Here is a 20,632-nt window from a genome sequence, read left to right on the forward strand (position 1 = left end):
CTTTGATGTGCTGGCGAGCAGTAGATGGAGCCTAACTGGTCCACCATTTTTTAAACAAAGTAGCAACACTTAAAAATACATTTACCAAACATCTTTTTCACTCAATGTTGTTCCTGCAATATTTTATTTCATTATATTAAAGGTTCAAAATGATTAAAATTGCCGACGTTTCTGAACAGTTAAATGTAATGTTTTACTTTGATTTATATAAAAATTTAATTAAACTGTTCATTCGCACATCATGATCACATTTTACGAACGTTTTTCTGATATTTATTTATTTTTTCTGGGTTATTTCAATTCAAATATTTTCCACTGAATGCCGGTCATTTATTTAGATAGATGACCGGCATTCAATTTAATTCTATTGTTATTTGAAAAACTACAATGTACAGGGACAAGACATTGTCACAATAAATAACTGCTTCTTACTTCTGTTATTCCTACGTGTATTGGCTTATTTTCATCCCTCCTTATAATAAAATAAACAAAAACATGCCACTCTTTGCTTGCCCTTTTGTTATTTTCAAACAAATGGCAACCCAGAAGTCACCATGAGAAGGTGGCTGCATCAGAGTTCCACTAAGAGTTGGAAAGAATGCAACTCCACACGTGATTAACATCACTTGTGCTGTTTCATTCGTCCTACCCCACAATTGAATAACATCTGTTTAACATTAACGATTCTTTGTCTTCTCTTCGCGGTTCCGTCCCGAGACCAATGTTTGCCTGAGAAAATTTCGCAATTTTAACGAAAATTGTCCCAGAAATGTTCTAAATTTAAAAGGAGACGAGACACTTACTTCCGAGCGGGCCGACTTCTGCTTAACGATTCTTCCGTCTTCTCTTTGCAATTCTGTATTTTCTCCTCCAACAAAACAGTGCCAACAATGATTCATCCAATAATGCATTCTAACAATTGGTTACTTTTGACAAATACATGATGCATTACATCATAATATTCATCAAGTTAAATTATTTCATTTTAAAAATTAAAATTTTTCTATTTTATAATATAATTACAAACATGAAATTTATAGATTTCAAGTGAATTCGTTTATTCAAATGTTATCTTGTGTTTTGAAAAGTTCAAACAGGAAAGTACACACTTCTAGGCTGTTCCACAATTGCCATGAAACTTGGCAGTTACATTTACATACATCTAACTTTTATTTTCCTATCATTGTTTGATGTTTTTATTAAGCATTTTTCTGTATTTATCACAGATAAATGAGGACATTGTGACCACTCTTCTTAAGATTTTAAAACCATTTAAAGTTAAGGTATTCATACAACCAAACATCTCATCGAATTTGTGACAAAATTTGGCTGTTCATAATGCTGATTTCGGCATGATGCCTTACAAAGCATGTGATTTAACAGCAGCCATATTATGGCTCAGTTTATGCTGCTAAAGACAGTTTTGTTTTCGTAAACAATTGTAAATATGCATGTTTTTTGGTAATTTTTGGAATACTTCTAAATGTTTTTTCAAATCTATTATAAAAATCTGAATTATGTCTTTCCAAGATGCTATAATAACTTTGTTGTCAAATTCAAAATTGTATTTTGTAAAATTATTTCTAATGCTTTGTAACAATGTTAAAGGATCAAAAATAAGAAAATAAGCATTTTCTAAGAACAGAAAGTAAGGTTTATTCACTGATACTCCAACGCAATCAAATAACTGTAAAAAGTTTGAACCTTGGGCAGAAATTACTGCTTTGACTATTAGGCCAATGTTATTCAGTTCTAATATATACAATAACAATGTTTGAATTTGTGTACTCTTACAGGATCCACATGTGGAAACATATAGAAGTGGTTGTTTCCACTTTTTAATTATTCCACAAATCACAAAAACAATTGCATTATTTGCTACAAGTCGTGTCCTCAAACCTTCAATCTTATCAAATTTTCTGTCATATGAAAGACATGGTCTGATAGAAATTTCATCTGTACAAACTACAAATTTTATCCATTTCACTGACTTTCAATTCTAGCAATTTAATTACTTGTCCAAAAATTTCAGGCCCTAAATTATTGCAATACTTTAACTATTTCATCAAAGTTGAAATATGGAAAACAAAAATTTTTCAGCTAAAAATCTATATGCTCGAAAACTGTAAAAGTATAAGTTACACACAAGACTAAAATTTTGTATCTATCTTCTTCCTTTAGGTTTCTTACTAAAAGCTTTCATTTAAAATTTAAAAAATTTTCATGTATATTCTCGCATATATTTCTTTGCATAGTTTTGTTAATCTGTAAAGTTGTTTATCTTTTAAATGCTATTGACACATGCGCACAATTTACATGCAATTTTTAATTTAACTTGTTACAACTTTTATAAACTCAGATATACAGAGTGTATTCAATATTTGACTTTTAATAAAGTCACTTATATAAAAAGTTTAGAATTTTGAGACAAAAATGGTTATTTGAATTTTTCTGGCGAATTAATCCAAACCGGTTTCCTTTTCTCTATAAAAGCCGAGAGGCCTTCTTGAGCGTCTTTTAATTCTAGATTTTCGACCATTACTTTTTCTCCTTCCCTAAACAAATGTTAAGATTAAATAATTATTAAAATTAAAATTTGAATGTAAATGATGAGAAACAATAATGGACACCGTTATCATAACAAAAAGTTCCATTTTGCACAAATATAATTTGGAATAATTATTCATGATTAAATTAAAAAAATATATATATATATATATTTACGTAAAAATAAGTCTTTAACAAAATGTATATAATTAACAATGGAAATCTTTGTTTCGTTTAAAATTGCTATTTGGAATTCTGTCTCTGCAATAAATATACGAACAAAAATATTTTATTTAAAATAGTGTACTAACCTATACGCAGACTGTATATCTTTCTCCAACTGCTCGTAATAAAACTTTTTTCCTAGTGCTATAACGGATCGACTTTTGCTTAAAATAGCCAAAATTACTTCTTTGGTCTGTAATGAAAAATTATTAGTTTCAAGCATGTATACTCTAACAAATTTTTGTAAACCATTATTCATATTTTGCAATATTGTACAGTAAAATCTCTATAAGATTACCACTTCCAAAATTTAGGAAAACTGGTCATCTCTAGGAGTGGTCTTGTCAAATAGGCTGATGAAAATATTTAAATTAAATTTTTCATTTGTTAGTTCAATCAATCTTTTTTTCAATATTTCACCCTTAAAAATATATATCTATATTTAAAATAAAAACTTCTTACAATATATAAAATTTCATTTTGGTGAAACCAGACTTCACCATCTCTTTTTTATGATAGGCTAAAAATAAACTGTGGAGTTTGTTCTAGAATCTAACATTTTAAAAATATCGTTTTTTAAATAAATTGTTGAATTTAATTATTTTGTAAATGTTATATACCCCAAAATCATCGTGATTGGATATGTTTACATACCCAACCTGTCTACACAGGAACTTGTCGTCATACAATCCAGCTACATTTTTATTTTTTAGGCTGAAATATTCACAATCAATTAATACACCTCAAGCTCCTCTGACTTTGAATTAAAGTATTAATTTTTTTAAAATGTATATAAATACATATATAAATATAAGCTTACAATTCATTTTCCTTCGATATTGCAATCTGATGTACTGTATCAATGATGCTTTCAAAGTAAAAGCTTGGTGACGGTTATTTAACATTAACTCATATTCAGAATTGAGCAAATTACACATGTATTAAACATTTTATAAAAATATTTAAAAACAATTACAGTAAAAATGTAAATTTATTATACACAGATACTGATTCACTAACACTTCAAATTTACACAAATGATGTTTTTATCATGAGTTTAAATCATTTCATATCTTTGATTTTAGCAACTATTAAAAAATTCATAAATCATATAATGTAACAAACAAAAATAAATTAGGATATTTTAAAGATGAAACTTTATCAAAACCAATAATTGAATTTTGTTCATTAATATCAAAAATGTATTTTTATATTTTCGACAATCAAAAATAAAAGAAAAACAGCTAAAGGAATTGAAAAATCTGTTGTAAAAACTTTCAGTCGTGAAAAATATAAGGAAGTTTTATTCAATATAGAACTGTTAAGACATCAACAATATGGAGTTAAAAGTAAAAATCATGTAGTGACAACATATCTTCAGAACAAAATCTCTCTCCCCATTTTACGATAAAAAAATTTATTTCAGATAATGGGACGGATAGATGTAATATCATGTGGTCATTATACCTTTTACTTTTAATTCTTACAGATTCTTTGATATCATCATCCTTTCAATATGGAAATTTATTATTATACAAGAGAAAACAAAATTCTGAAACTTACTTAATACATGGTGTTTGCAATAAAACATATACTTGCCTAAAACAGGCGGGGAATAAAGCAGCATGTTAAAATTACCACAAAATAAAAGATATGAATGTAAATTTTTTGTAGTAAGTAATAAGATGATAATACCATTGTGCAATAAAAATTTTATAAAATGTAATTGTATTCAATGTAATAAATAAATATTTTCTTAGAAATTGTACTAAAAAATGTTAATTAATATTGTTCTATTTTTGTAACCTCTATTAAAATGTGTGCTTATTTTATACGTATAAAAAAATAAAAAATATATATATATCCTAATACAGATTTTTTTTCTTATAGAATATAAACACATTATATCAGTTAATTGGAAAAAATTATCAAGTTTACCAATAGCTCAAAATAGTATTCGACATTTCAAAAATTATGTTAAGCAGAATGTTATAAGTCAAAGAACTGACTTAACTCACAAGTTCATTTCTGAATTCACAAATAATTTAAACTGGGAATTAATATGGAGAAATTATGTATTTCCTACTTCATTCATTGAAAAACATATTAGACACAAAATGAGATTTAATTTCAGAACATCAAGTATTAGGAGAAGAATTCGTAAATAATTTTTCAAAATATCTCGATAGGAATAAAATAGTGAAATTTCAAATTCTTCCAGATAAAGTTGTTAAGAAGTATACGCATAAATTAGATATGAGAATAGTTTTAAAATATCAACGATTAAAAAACGACACTCTACGTGAGCTAAAAGATTATCTACATCGAGATTTGGTTTTCTATTATCAAATACTAAATGAAGATTTCATTCGTGATTTCAAAAATCAGCTTTTTTGGTGTTATGTTTTAAAATATCAAAAACTAGATCTGAAATATATTGCTGAGAATTCACGCAGTTTTTCAGTCAATATACTTTAAGATATTTGTAACATTCTTGATGATATGATAGAAAAATTAAATAAATTCAAAGAAGAAAAAGAAGGAAGAATAGAATTAAAAACTATACCCAACTTTCTATGATTAAAATAAATTTGAAGATATAGAATGCAAACACGTTGATTGGAAAAGATTATCTACTTCACGATATGATAGAAAAAATTAAATAAATTTGAAGAAGAAAATACAATTGGGGTATATTTTATTTTAACCAAAGTAAAGTGTATCGTATCACTAGTACTTACTGTTCATGAAAATTTATTTCATACAATCTGAAACATACATTTTTCTCGGTTTTAACATTTTTGAGATGATACTACTTTCAATATTTCTCTATTTGATTAAACAAACTCCAAAAATCATCCACATCCCACTTAAATTTGTTGTTATCAATTATCATTTTATCTATCTATATTAATGGTAGATTAAATTCATTGGCTTTATTATATTATTTAGTTTAAAAAAAAAATAAAGCACAGCTGGCTAAACTTGTTGCGCACATTAATACCAAATTATGTACTGTACATTCCCCACAATAGGACCAAATATGAGAAAATGAAAATTGAAGTTGGCAGAAAAAAATTGGGATAAACTTTTACATCAAATTCAATAATACATGTTCAACATTATATATTGTAGTACATAGCCATGGTTTTGATTTCGTCATTCTGGATGGGTTAATGAAACTGGTTGACTCAAAGAGAGTATTTTACACAAGGGGATTATGAATACAGATGGTCATTGGTTAGCTTAAGGAGGATTAAAAATTCTATTCTAAGAAAATATGGTCATCTGGAAAGATTTTACTGTACACTACATTTATAAATGTTAGAACTTTTTAACAATAAATGTAGTGAAAATTAACAATTCATACCTCCTCATCTAATTTATCATCAGGTACAACTTTGCTTACTAATCCACATTTCAAAGCATCTAAATGAAAAATTTACAAAATTTTATAATAAACCAATGCTAATTTGGATTTATATATGTATACATATAAACGGCATGATCAATAACCTTAAGAGTTTCATAAAATTTCAACAAATAATAACAAAAACTACAAACATTAAGAATTTGTACTCAAAAACATCAAATACAACATAACATATGAAACATCAGCATTTAGAAAATTCAAATCCAAAACAGCAACACTTCTGGAAATCTGCATTAATGAGGAAATAATTTTCTTGGTTACATTGGTTAATTTTCTTGAAGATATCAGGCCAATAGAAATTCATCAAAGAATGGAATAAGTTGTCTTTCAAATATGGACTCGTGAAATATGGAATAAGTTGTCTTTCAAAACAGCAAGTGTCAATGAAATTTAAGAATGGTGTCAACAAGCATAGCATACAAACCTCAGTTGAATCATCTGAAAGTTGATGTGACATATGAAATGATAAACTCAATTGAAGTCACGATACAAGTGGACAAATGAATCACAGTTGGTGAAATATCAAAAGAAATGGACATAAATTATGGATCTGTACAATATGTCATCCACAATGTTTTAAAATTCGGGATAGTCAGGAAGATGGTATCACATCATCTCACAGATGAAATGAAGTGGTGATTTGACAAGTGTACCACTTTTCTAAAGAGATGAAAGAAAGATGATGCTTTTCTTAGGTTTCATCTGCAGTCATTATACAATATGTGTATTATTACCAATCTGAGTCAAAGAGAGCAAGCAAACCGATAATCAATCATCATCACTGCAACCCAAAAGATTTTGCACTCATCATTCTATAGAAAAAGAGATGCTGATTTTAGTTTGGAACAGAAAATCATTTTAGTGGACTACATGAAATGCAATGAGGCACTATAACTAGCAGAACCTATAGTTCATTTCTTGTAACAAATTGAGTCCAGCAATCTTGCATAAAAGATGCAAATTGTTGTCAAAGGATATTCTTTTACAACATGACAATGCTTGCCTCATACTGTGAATCTGACAATCACCAGAGAAGAGCTGAATATAGAATGTTGCTAAATCCTCCATATTCAACTCACCTTGCTCCCTGAAATTATTATTTGTTTGGTCCTGTCAAGGAGACTTTAAGTGAGTGCTATTTCAAGTGTATAATGTGACACACAAATAGCTCGTAGCTCAATATAAAGATTTTTTTCTTGGTATAGAAAAGTTGGTCATCATCTCTCGTCTCTGAGAGACAGTGTCTACATCACAGGTCGATCGCTGATTGGCTAATCTTTTGTTTACGTCTCAAAAGGCCATCGTGTCTCTCTAAACACAATTCTGGACAACTTTTTCTCTCAAAGATTCTCTCACCTCTCAGAGATGAGCGGATAGTCGTCTTTCGACCGGTCTTTTGTCTTTTGCCTTGATTTCATTATATCCAATATGGACGATTGTATACTACTCACCTTAAACAACCATATTAGAAACATTCTCTATCTCAGAAAAGAATATTTTGAGATAGATAACACTTACGATTTTTTTAAGCAACTACTGGGGAATGCCACTGACTCCATCTTTTTTTAACAATCCTGCATCAATTTCTGAACTATTGAATATGCTGTTAACCTTATCCATTTCTCTAAGTATTTTTTGAAATATTACCGTTCTAATTTCTCCCTAAGTACATACACTTTTCTAACTTAGGTTAATAAAATTTTTATTTGTTAAGAGACAATATTACCGAGACATTTTGACATTATGATATTTAAAAATGTTACAAAACAAAACACGCATTTATCAAAATTATGTGCTTTATTTGAATGCGTGTTTTCCTTACAATGTGATCTATAATTTCGTACTCTTCATTTTCAAAAGTTTTACATTTTCATTGGTTAAAATTCTATACTGTGTTGCGTGCACAGATAACCTGAACATGTATAATCAACCTAATAGAATCATGACATCAACAACAAAGACAAGATCGTTATGAATGACCAGAATTGCCGCTGACTCCAAGAGACGAATTTCATCTTGTTTTGACGTCATTTGTCTCTGAAAGAAGAGACGAGAGATAAGTGACCAGAATACAGCCCCTGGTATTGCATTGGCAGCATTGTATAGAGAGACAAGGAGAGTATGTTGAAGAGCAACAAGTTTCAAAAAAATTGTCAATAAATATTTCTTTATTAGCACTTTTACTTATTGATCATGTCTCATATATAATGCAAATTACCAGAGGCATTTATTGCAAGACCAGTAAATAACATGTACGATGACATTTTTCTCGGTACTGCACGAGCCACTGCAATACCTGGTGTTGAACAGAAAAGGCCAACAGAAGCTCTATAATAAAAAATAAACACATTTTGAAAATTCAAAGTAACAATAAATTAAAGTATTAATCTAATTTTGATTCTATTACTTAGCAATTATACAATTAAATTAAAATATGATAGTACTATATGATAGCAGATACTGCACTTTAAATATTTTTGTCTCCAACAATATAACAAATTTTGATCAACTAAAAATATGAATTAAAATGATAATTTCTAACAAAAGTAATATTATCAGTTTTCATAGATTTAATCTTGCATTTTATCAACAGGTGCTCTAACATGAGTGTTTTTTTTATCACCAAAATCAATCACAGAAATGATACCCATTTGTCACTTGGCTGACAACTATTTGTAATTAGACCAGCAATAAAATGTAGCCAAATTCAGCTGCAAATAGGTGTTCAGAAGTCTAGTCACTGCATGGATTCTGACAAGGAAGCTAATTTGTTTGTAATTTCTTTCTCCTGTGTTGGTCATCAGAGCAATATTCTGGGTGCAGCCAATTATTGGAGTATGACAACAGGTTTTTCCCATGTTCTAATCTTCTTTATCCTATTTCTGTAGTTGTCATTCATATTGCAGGTTCAGCTTGATGTCTGCAACTAACATGTCTTTATCAAAGGGCTCCATCCTGGTGACTGACGTTGCTGAGACACAAATGAAAATTTGCCTCTTGTGAAAATAATAGCATTGCAGCCAGTACAATAGGATGTATTCAGTGGACAGAATCAGTGGAAATCTGTAGTATCAGTTTAAATGGAGTCAGAAAAAAAGAGACTATACTCTTCCTGTTGCATTGTATGACAACTGTAAATGAGTGATGTGCAACCATATATCAGCCACAGGTTTTCTGCAGTAGATTTTGAAGACAAAAGATGCTAATGTAAAAGCATCCTGTGGCAAGAATTTTGTTGGATTAGGCAAAAAGTTTTTTAAACTCCTTTTATAAAGAAGAAATTTTTAATAAAATGCTAATTAGTGCTGGACTTTCTACAGTTATTACAATTAATTTTAAGTGATCTAATTAAGTGTAGTGCTCTGCCACTTATTGGTTGTTGTTCGGTTTAGTATGTATATATATATAGTATATATCATTTGTACATAGCTTGCATTAGTTTTATTATGTTCATTATTGTAACAGGTTTTCCTGTTTTTTGTTCAGTTTTGTTTTGTAGTTTGTTTGACACATGACCTTCTCTTTCTGAACCACCTTTTTAGAGGTGTGTGTGTAAGGGGGGCCTTGTAGATTGGTTGTAAAAAGGTCACGTGGGGACAGCAAGAAAGGGGTATAAATAGAAGATCCAAATGTGGAAGTGAGACTTTTTGATTCATTCGTCTTGGTTGGTGCTACCGTTGGGATATCAAGAAGGCATGTGTGTAAGGAAAAAGGAAACTGTCCGGAACATTGGAAAAAGGCAAAGGACTATAATCCAATTCCATCTGAGGGGGTTGAAGGAACAACGGAGTGAAGGGGATTGGAAAGGAAGTGGAAGTGTCTGAGATATTGTCCTGAGCAGTTATTTTTGTCTCTGCATATGGTAACTGTCAGTTAAACATCCCCATTCAAGTGCAGAATTACTGTGAGTTCATGATTCTCGTCGAACCTTCCTTGTTAATTAAAGTTTTGTGTAAAGTTTGTTACGTGCTAACATAGGGGGACGGAGAGTGAAGGTACGCGTGCTATTTGTACTCAGAACACATGAGAGAAAAGGAGCTTCACAGAGGAGGTCGTATGAGCCCTCTGTTTGCTGAGCATTTGTTAGTTCTAAATAAATCCATTTCTGTAAGCCAACTTGTTATTTGTAGACTAGTAGACCTAGGTCTAGCTCGAGGGTCTCAACATAAGGAAGAAGAAAAATTCATATCTATAAAATTTTATTTAATCATTTTAATCAAAGTAGAGTTTTAAACCTAGATTAGACAAATAAACACTTTGAATTGTTTATTAGAGAGGCAACAGATATGTAAACAGTATAAAATCATTCACAAGTAGAAGTGAATTAATCCATTGGCACCTTTGTCTTTTGAGTGTGCACCCAACATAAACAAGATTCTTCCATTGTGATAGAGGTTCCAAACTTTTGATCAGTCAGAACACTTAACTTGAATAAGGAATAAGCTGAGAAAATGAGAAAAGACAGTCTGTCAGAACAATACATGCCAAGTGAAATCAGGAATCATGGAACTGATCTTGAGACTAAGATGAGAAGGATTCACCTGTAAAATTGTAGCCTACAACAGCTCTCTGAAAACTCCATCCAAAAGATAGCAGAAGTGAAAAAACATTTCTAGGACAGTGACATTAACATTTTCATCATTCTACTCAGATTATACAAATATATTGTATTTCTCTTTTCTTATTATTTTTATGTTCACTAATAGTAAAAATATAGACTAGCCAATTCATCTTTTATTTGTACTTGATTCAATCAAAAAATAATGAAATTGAATGTTAAAAATAGTATGTGAATATAGGTTTTCGAAGAAAAACACTCAAATAATTTTCTGAGATATTTGTTATTTCTTACCACTTTGTGCTGGAAATATCCACATGAAGTGGCAACCCTTGTCAGGCATGACACACTTGTGCAGTAGTCAGTAAGTCAGTAGTCAGTAGTCAGTAGTCAATCAAAATAATGTGCATGTAATCAATCAATCTGATATGATATGGTAATCAATCTGATGTGCATGTAGGAACATCCAAACTCTTGCAGTGCAGCATAATCAAATTTATGATGTTAGAAGGCAAAAATGTGGCTGAAATTTATTGTTGCATGCAACATCTGTATGGGCCAAGTTGCATGTCAGGTGCAAGAAAATTCCATTATAGACACATTTCCATGACTGATCCTTGTCCAGGTAGGTCTTGTAACATCATTATCAATGATATCATCATGTAAGTTGATGCCATCATTTGAGAGTTCAATCACCATACATGAAGTAGCAGACAATCTAGGTATCAGTCATGGGTCTGCATATACCATATTTCATGAAAAATTGGGATACATGAAGATGTTTCAAGAGAGTCCCAAGATATTAGCAGATGCCCAGAAACATTGTCAAAAGGGTATCTGCTTGGAACATCTAGCATATTACCATCAGGAAGGAGAGAACTTTTTGAATTGCATTGTCGCAGTTGATGAAATGATGTGTAGATATTAAAGCCAGTGGCAAGCAATGCTCAGGGAGTGGAAACATCCCTCATCACCATGTAAACAGAAACCCAAATGCATTGCCAGTTCCAATTCAAAATGTATGCTGATGATCTTCAAGAATCATTGCTGATAAACCTCATGGAAAAAGAAGAAAGGCTATTCTGAGATTCTAAGGACATATTTTTGAAACATGCCATAAAGAACTAGAAGCCTGGGATATTTAGCGAAGGTGTCATTTTGATTCAGGAAAATGCTTATATAGGTTATACGACAATGTACATAGTGCAGAGAATGTGATGGGAGGTTCTACAGACCTTCCATATAGTCCAGATTTGTTGCCATGTGACTTGTCTGTGTTTGGGAAGATGAGTGATCGTGGAAAGTCAGGTGTTTATGAAGAATGAGATATACAGGCTATCTGTAAGTGGTTCAAAGAACTTCTTTGACCAAACTATAAAAAGTTTAGTGAAGAGATGGGATACATGTCTGAATAATTCTGACAATTATTTCAAAAAAATTTATGTTTATGTTCAATAAAAACATTTATCTCACTTTTTTGACTGAACCTAGTAAATTATGAGATATTTAAGAGTTATAGTTTAACAAACAATATTTATTAACATTGCCAAAATTTAAATTATTTCTAAAATAAAATTAAAAAATTAAATATCAATTGTTATTTATAAACAAAATTGGACTTTATTTCCAAATTTTATGTTACTAGATTAATCAGTTTGTTTATGATGATTGATATATCAGCTTGTCAGAGAAAAAGTTTTTTGAATATCATCAATTTAAACAATTTCATAGAAAAATACCTGTTTCATTAATTAATTTTAGCTGTTTCTTATAATAAATGCATTATGATTCATATAAATTAATAGAATAGTATGGAAACTTGAATAATGATGATAAACTAAAATTTAACAAAAAAAATAGCATACCCTGGTGTAGAAAATTTTGAATTCTCTGATGCAATAACAATATCACACGTTGCAGCCAACTGACATCCAGCAGCAGTAGCTAAACCTAAAAAATTAAAATTTAACTTTGTCATATAAAACCACTTGAATTATACATTATTAAATATTTTTAATAATAATCTAATAAATCGGCTGTGCACTTCATTTGCTTGCAGGAAATCTGAGTGTTGGTTATTTTCATTTCATTTATATTACTAAACAAAGACTTGTTTCAAATTATCTAACACTCTTTGAAGAAATACTAAATACTAATTAAAATGCAACGTTTGCTGGTTAAAAGTAGACGACCACCACTAAATCGTACTAAACCATACTAAACTGGGTAGCAAAAAAGATTTACCATCTTCAACCAATTCCAAACTTATAACAGACTACAACTTACTCGGTGATAAAGACTCACAGGAATCATCTTTGGCTGCCATTGACCTGTTTCTGGATATAACTCCCCAAAGTCCACAAAAACCTCCAGGTAAGCTAAATAATCCTTATTCTACTTCTTTAACTAATCTGAATGATTTGCCGGACATCCTAACGGCAGTTCTATGGAACAAAATCTCTGATCTAATAAACTCCTCGGTTAAATTTACCTATGGTGGCAAAATGGCAGCTCATCTCTGATTCCAGCAAACAGAAGAAACAGTGGGGATGCACGTTCTAACCTAGCCTAACCTATTCTAATTTGGCAATAATTATGACAATTTATTAGAATGGATTAGGTTAGGTTAGAATGTGCATCCCCACTGTTTCTTCTGTTTGCTGGAATCAGAGACAAGCCGCCATTTTGCCACCATAGGTAAATTTAACCAACTCCTCCAATGATAAACTTTCAAGCCAAATGATTTCTATTAAAGAAGATCTGGACCTTATTCATGAAAGTATTCAAGAAACCAAAGAACAATATAGAAATACGGAAGGACAAATTAACAATTTAAAACAGCAAATTGATAACCAAAAATAGAAAAAGAAATTACGCAATACAAAATGATGTTCTAGTTAACGAATTTCACTGCAACAATATAATACTTTATAATAATCCTACCTCAAGAAATATCTCTAAATTAGGAATTTATAACTTTATTACTTCATTATTAAATTTACAAAATGTATCACAGGAGGATGTTCTGGAGGTAACTCAACTGACTAAATCAATGAATTTCAGTGATAAGATTAACTCTAAAAAACAATCAGATCCGAGATCATATTTTCATGAATTTTATAAAAATAAAACAACAAAATTTACTGGATGATTGGAAAGATATGCAGATCTCTCCAGATTTAACAAGAAGATCAAGACTTAGACTTCTCCCTTTTTCTCTGTCAAGGGTGGCTGCAAGTTGATGTCCAATGAAACAGAGCAAACTCCATCATGAAAAATCTACCTTAAATAATCAGCCACTTGTGGTTAGGAACTGGAACTGTCAGGGTCTTAAAACTAAAATACCATTACTTAATAATTTACAATCAAAATTTAATTCAGACATAACTGGAATAACTGAGACGTGGATAATATCTGATCTGGCTTATAAATCAAAGTTTTCCAATAAATTCATAATAGAAACAGCATTGGCATGTAAACCATCAGGTCCTGGCCACCCAAGTGGTGGATTATGTATTTTAATAAAAAAGAATCTTTGCACAATACTTCATACGGAAAAATCCAATAACTATATATTATTATTAATTTCAATGAACAAACCCATACTTGGTAGTGTAAATAACAAATTAATGATAGTAATAATCACCTATATTCCACCCGATTCCTTAATAAAATTAAATGAAACTTTTAATATAATAGATTTATGGCAACATATTACTCCATTCATTTTATTACTGGAAGACTTTAACTCACGTATTTCTGATTTGACGGACTCATGGTATGGTGGTCCCAACTCCCTAATTCAAAATATTCATCTTTCTAAAGATAAGCATACCAATAGACTGGGAGTGAATTTAATCAAAATAATAACTGAAAATAAATTGTTTATTCTTGATGGACGTATTAAACTCGATTACCCAGAAGAGTACCCGATTACCTGTTTGTAACATAGTGGGATATCCACCATCGACCTTACAATTTGTTCAGAATTTCTATTAGACTGCTGCTCTGAATTCATCACAACAACATTTGATGAATCTGACCATTAACAAAATTCCTATTGTTTTTGCAAAAGAAATCTATTAATTTACCTAAAAAGTGTCAAAGGATTAAGATATTTGGCTGAAATTGAGAATCGTTTTTTTAATATCCCAGAACCAACTGATTCTAATAGTGATGAAAGTTATAATCTTATGATTCAAATAATGAATGAATACATCCAAATTAAAAAGGATAAAGGCAATATTTACAACAAGTACAAAAACCCCTGGTATGATTTTGACTGTCACAAAATGAAATAAATAAAACAAATCAACCTAAATTTATTCAGAAAAGACCCAAATAATGTAAATTTTATCAATTACAGGAAGGCTAAACAGACTTATAATAACCTTCTTAAGGTCAAAAAGAAAAATTACTTTAAGAACATTGAATCAACTCTAATCAACAATAGTAAGTATAGTAATTTATTTTGTACAACAATACAAAATTTTGCTTCAATATAAATTTAAGTGAAAACTCATCAGTAATAGATTATATAATGTATGGAAAAGTTTTTATTAGCGGTTCCCAAATATTCAACCTATTTCACCAATAAGATTTAATACTGATTCTTATAATAAACACTTAGACTCCTACTTTACAATTACGGATTTAGAAGATGCTATCAACAAAACCAGAATTAAATCAACCCCAGCTAGTGACAATATTCCAGCCGGGTTTCCGAAGATGCTTCCTCATCAGGCAAAATTAAAACTATTAAAATTATTTAATTCAATGTACAAAGTAACTTTATATCCTGACTCCTCTGCTATAACTACAATGATATACAAAAGAGGCGATCGCCTTTCTCCAGATAACTATAGACCCATTGCTTTGCTTTCAACACTGAGAAAATGCTTCATGACAATGTTAGCCACTAAATTTCAACAATGGACTAAAGAAATGGACCTAGACACTAAATTTCAATATGCCTACATCAAGAATAAAGGAACAGAATTTGCAATCTTTCTATTACTGTCTATAATACAACTACACATAACAACAAAACATAGGAAAGTATATGCGTCATTTATAGACATTAAGAAAGCCTTTGACTCAGTCTACGTTCCCCTATTGGTACATAATTTGAGGGCAAAAGGTGCAGGTGAACAATTCTCAACAACAATACTAGAACTGTTTTCAAAATATAATAAAAAATTAAACAGGGAAACACCATTTCTCCATCATTAGTCCTGTCATGAGGTATACTTCAGGATGATCCTTTTTTGCCTTATTTATTTAATTTTTATTTACTTGTTATAGACCACCTTTTCCTCCAATCCAGTGATGGGATTGAGATTGGTGATAGTTTTTCATTATATTCAATTTGCTGATGACTTGGTTATTCTTGCACCTACTAAAATCTCTTTACAAAGGAAAATAAATCAAACTTATATCTCAAATTGATGCATTTAACAATAAATCCTGCTAAAACAAAAATTATCATATTTCGTAACAACAGTAAAATTTCACTAAAAGAATCAAAGTTGTATCTAAATAATATTCCTCTACAGACAGTTAAAGAAGTCAATTTTTTGGGAGTCACATTTGATTGGAACACTATCCTCGAAGCACATATCACTACTATTAATAACAAAGGGAGGCAGGCAATTGATAATTTGTTGTTTTTATGTTCAACTTTGAAAACGTCAAATCTGAACATTCATTTGAAGCTCTATAACTCAATAATTAACACAATCATATATTTTGCAAGTCCAATCTGGGGCCACAATTATCTGTATAAACTGGAATGTTTTCATATTTATTTTCTTTGCAAACTACTCCATTTAGAAAGGTCTATTCCTGGCTATGCCATACATCATGAAACCAACAACATATGGTCTTTTCCTTTTTTCCTTAAACAAATAATAAAATTCTACTACCACCTGAAATTCAAAGCGACAATAACATAACATTTTTACATCAGGAAATAATCAAAAAAAGTAAAAATTTAAGATTAGACCAGCTTTGGAAAACTAAGTGCCAAAAAATTTTAAATTCATTTGGTGTATCTGATTTTCTATTCAAAGATAATCTACAAGACTGGAAATATCATTACACATTATTAATTGAATCTGCAATATCTCAGTCTATAAATAAGGATCAAACAAGTCTAAATCATAGTAAATATCACTCTTGGTATATACATTTACTACATATTCCATCTTCACAGCCGTATATGACTAAATCAATTAATTTCAACGTGAAAAGATTAACAGCTCAATTACATCTTAATAAATATTCTACTTTCATCAATAACAGTTATATTAAATTTTCAAATACTCAATGCATTTGGTGTAATTCTGTGAGACTCAATTTATCATCTATTACAGAACTGTCAAGGTTTAGCAAGTTTATGTGATTCACTTGATATTAAATGGTTATTCCATTGCAGTTCACTCCTTGAATTTAGAACGAACATAATGTCAATAAAAAAGTCTTATATAAACTATATAACTATTTCATCAAGATTACAGAAATGTTAATAAACTAAGTCAACAGTTTCATTGTTTATTGTCATTTCATAAATGTTAACTATTTCTGTATTGTCATCTCTTATTGTGATTATTTGGAATGTGATTATTTGAAATTAATTGTCAGATAAGTGTATAAGTTTAATAATTTGAAAACTATTCCAACTTTTCTTTATCCTTTCCTTAACAAATGTACCACCCCCTGTAACAGGGAAATCTCCCTTTTTGTTAATAAATGATTGATGATTATTACATAATCTAATAAATCAAAATAAGAACTTAGGAAAAATTACAGATTTCAAGTAAATATTATATATCAATTTATGTATTAATGGGATCTATAATTTTATTTAATTATATGTTGAATGAATGCATATATAATTTAAATATACACATTCACAAAAATCATTAGGTTAAAATTAGATCAATTTTCAGGGTCTTGGATTAGGTAATCAACAAATAATTTAAATGTTGCATTTAATGACTATTTTTTATTATAAAAAAGTATCACCAAATGACAAATGATTAATATTTAAATTTTAATGATTTAAATACAGTCAAACATCAGTTTTCAAACACCTCAGTTTTGAACAATTCAGTTCACAAACAGAATTTCAAACTCATAATTGTACCAATTGCTGTATGATAACTTAGTTGCAAAACAAGATAATCAGCAAGAATAATCCACAGATTAGAAAGAGACAGATGATCAACTCTCTAACTTCACACAGAACTTCACTAATGGCTAAAATTATTCACTTCTACATCAGTTGCAGGCTTCATTTTTTTACAAGAGAAAAATCTGTTTTAAGAACAAAATTTACTACTAAAAACGCTTGAAAGTTATCACATATTCAATAAATTGGTACCTAATTTTATGTAAATTATAAAACTTGACAAAGTCATTATACTGTTACTTTATTGCTTAGTGTAGCTTCTCTTTGTTTCTTTACTGGTTGATTTAAAGCAATCTGAAATATGTTATAAATAAGTTCTAAGTGGAAGTAAAATTCGGGTGAGTTAATAAGCATGTTTGCATGTTGTACAAAGTATGTGAATACCAATTGCTGTTCTTAGTGCCATCTGTCGAAGCTTGATAAATTGAAAGTAAAAATGTGAAGTTGACAGACCATAGGATTATAAGACTCTGAAATTACAAAAGTCCATCTTGTCAATGCTGGTTTAAAAAAATTGTCATATCATAGTGATGATGTCTTACATTTTCATCCATTATTATTCATAAAAGTGAGATTGTGCATATAAGATTATTATTCTGCTTTCTGACATAAATAACCATTTTTTTTTTATATTCCCAATTTTATGTTTACATACTAAAGGATTGAGCTAAATCATTCATTATATCAAAGTCCACTATAATGGACAGTCACAATATTAAGAGTCTGCTATATTTAGATATTACAGATTATTAAAAATTATTCATATATTTAACAGTGATATTCAATCTAGTATTTAAACTGCATTTAAAATTATGAAAATTACTATTTGCTTAATGATCATTAATTTCATAATTTAAAAACTATTTTCAAAATTTAGTTTGTTTTGAAAGTACCTTGTATCTGAGCAATAACAGGAACTGGAACTGTTCTAATGGCAGTCATTACTTCCGTACATCGACGAAATATTTCTTCATGATAATCCTTTCCAGTATTAGCTCTCTATTAAAAATAAACAAATTTAAGAAATTAATTATTTAAATTCTAGTAAAAATAATTTACTTTATAACTATGAAGTGTTCAATGGAAAAAAAAAACAAAATAAAAACTTTCCAATACTTCCTCAAAAATTGTCAAAAACTGTAAATATATCATTATAATAGTCATTTGTTATAATAAATTTCCTATTCTATTAATAAACTTTGAATAAATTAAATTATATATTCCAACAGTTAAGTAGGAAACATCTTCCAAAACTAAAAATATAAACACAAAACTTTTTTAAACTATACAAAATCTATAAAATGAAATGTAAACTTATAACATGTAAAACTATATATAAATGTAATAAATGATTATAAACTATATAAAATAAAATAGAACATTTGAAAACATACAAAGAACAAGGAAAATTTTATCAAAATATTTTATAAAATTACAACAAAATTTTTAAAATTTTCTAAATAATAAGTCAATAATTTAATTCAAAATTTCTATATGACAGGAAAAAAATGTTGCGTCGGGAAATTATATTTAAATTATTAACGTAATAAATAATAATATTTTTGTGAACTGTCAGAACTGTATACTTAAGATTATTTTACATTTTGCATGAAAAAATACGTGAGGAAGTCAATGGGTATCAATATTCTTTACAAAAGATAAAAATTCTTACTTTCACTACAATAGCTATAAATTAAAACCGATGAAAACAAAATTTATAAGATTTATACAACAAAATTGTTGTTGGAATAATATCGTTCATCAAAATTCATATGTTAACTTGTGGGTACTTTTGTATATATTTTCTGTATAAAATTAACAGAAATCAAGGTTTAATGGAATTAAGTGTATCCAACAACTTTTATAATGACAAATTTGTAAAAAAATTCATTAAAAATCATTTTCATTTATCTAAACCCTCTGAAATAATATATAATCAGTGTTACAGAATGTTTATGTTATATATTTCACCAGTTAAATCTACTAATGTTTTCTTGATGTTTCCCCTCTTAAAAAACAAATATTTATATTTTAAATGTAGTTCTTTTAAAATATATAACACACGATCAAAATTTTTTTTTTGTAGATCAAATATACACAGTGTAATTTATTACAATATTTAACATTTTTTTTTTGTTCATATTAGATAAATGAATAAATCTTATATCACGATTAAAAAAATGTATAATACCAAAATAATTCTGATTTGTCGTGCTCACATACCTTAACTGTCTACATAAAATTCCATTATATGTTCTTCAATCTAAAATATTCAAAGTTGATAAAGATTCCTTTAGTTGCTAAATATTAAATTTACATTAAGTATTAATTAAAAAAATATAAATTATATAAATATATATTTACAATTAAAAAAAGAAATTAATTCATTACTATATAAATCACATTATTTTTTAATTAAAAATCTTAACTGATTAATGTCAGAATACAAAAAGTTTGTGAAAGATGTTTCAAAGGTTTCAAAGGGTGCATATGTTGAAAGAACATGTACAGTTTGCACTAATTATATGAATAAAATATCAAAAAGTTTCTACTCCAAGTGGAAAAAAGCAATTACCAAATTTTATTCTGATGAAAAATCATTATTTTATGCTGTCTGTACACATGCAGATTTTGAATCAATTTTACAAGAAGTTTCTTCAAACATAGTAAATCAAGT

The 20,632-nt window shown here is 29.0% G+C and overlaps 1 protein-coding gene across 1 annotated transcript in view; it reads right to left on the reverse strand.

Annotated features, from left to right (window-relative positions):
* Window positions 1-2,311: 2,311 nt before the first annotated feature.
* The window catches only part of LOC136985440 (enoyl-CoA hydratase domain-containing protein 3, mitochondrial-like), a 37,330-nt gene continuing 19,009 nt past the window's right edge, over window positions 2,312-20,632 (reverse strand). The window contains exons 4-9 of the mRNA XM_067282728.1: window positions 18,849-18,954; window positions 12,629-12,713; window positions 8,424-8,533; window positions 6,143-6,201; window positions 2,859-2,965; window positions 2,312-2,555 (exon numbers count right to left, since the gene is read on the reverse strand). Of these exons, the coding sequence (XP_067138829.1) occupies window positions 2,438-2,555; window positions 2,859-2,965; window positions 6,143-6,201; window positions 8,424-8,533; window positions 12,629-12,713; window positions 18,849-18,954 (585 nt within the window). The 3' untranslated portion in view covers window positions 2,312-2,437. The remainder of the gene's footprint in view (window positions 2,556-2,858; window positions 2,966-6,142; window positions 6,202-8,423; window positions 8,534-12,628; window positions 12,714-18,848; window positions 18,955-20,632) is intronic.

The sequence above is a fragment of the Centruroides vittatus genome, unplaced genomic scaffold, assembly GCF_030686945.1.
Source record: "Centruroides vittatus isolate TY-2023 unplaced genomic scaffold, ASM3068694v2 contig_970, whole genome shotgun sequence".
In the NCBI taxonomy this organism is placed as follows: domain Eukaryota; kingdom Metazoa; phylum Arthropoda; class Arachnida; order Scorpiones; family Buthidae; genus Centruroides; species Centruroides vittatus.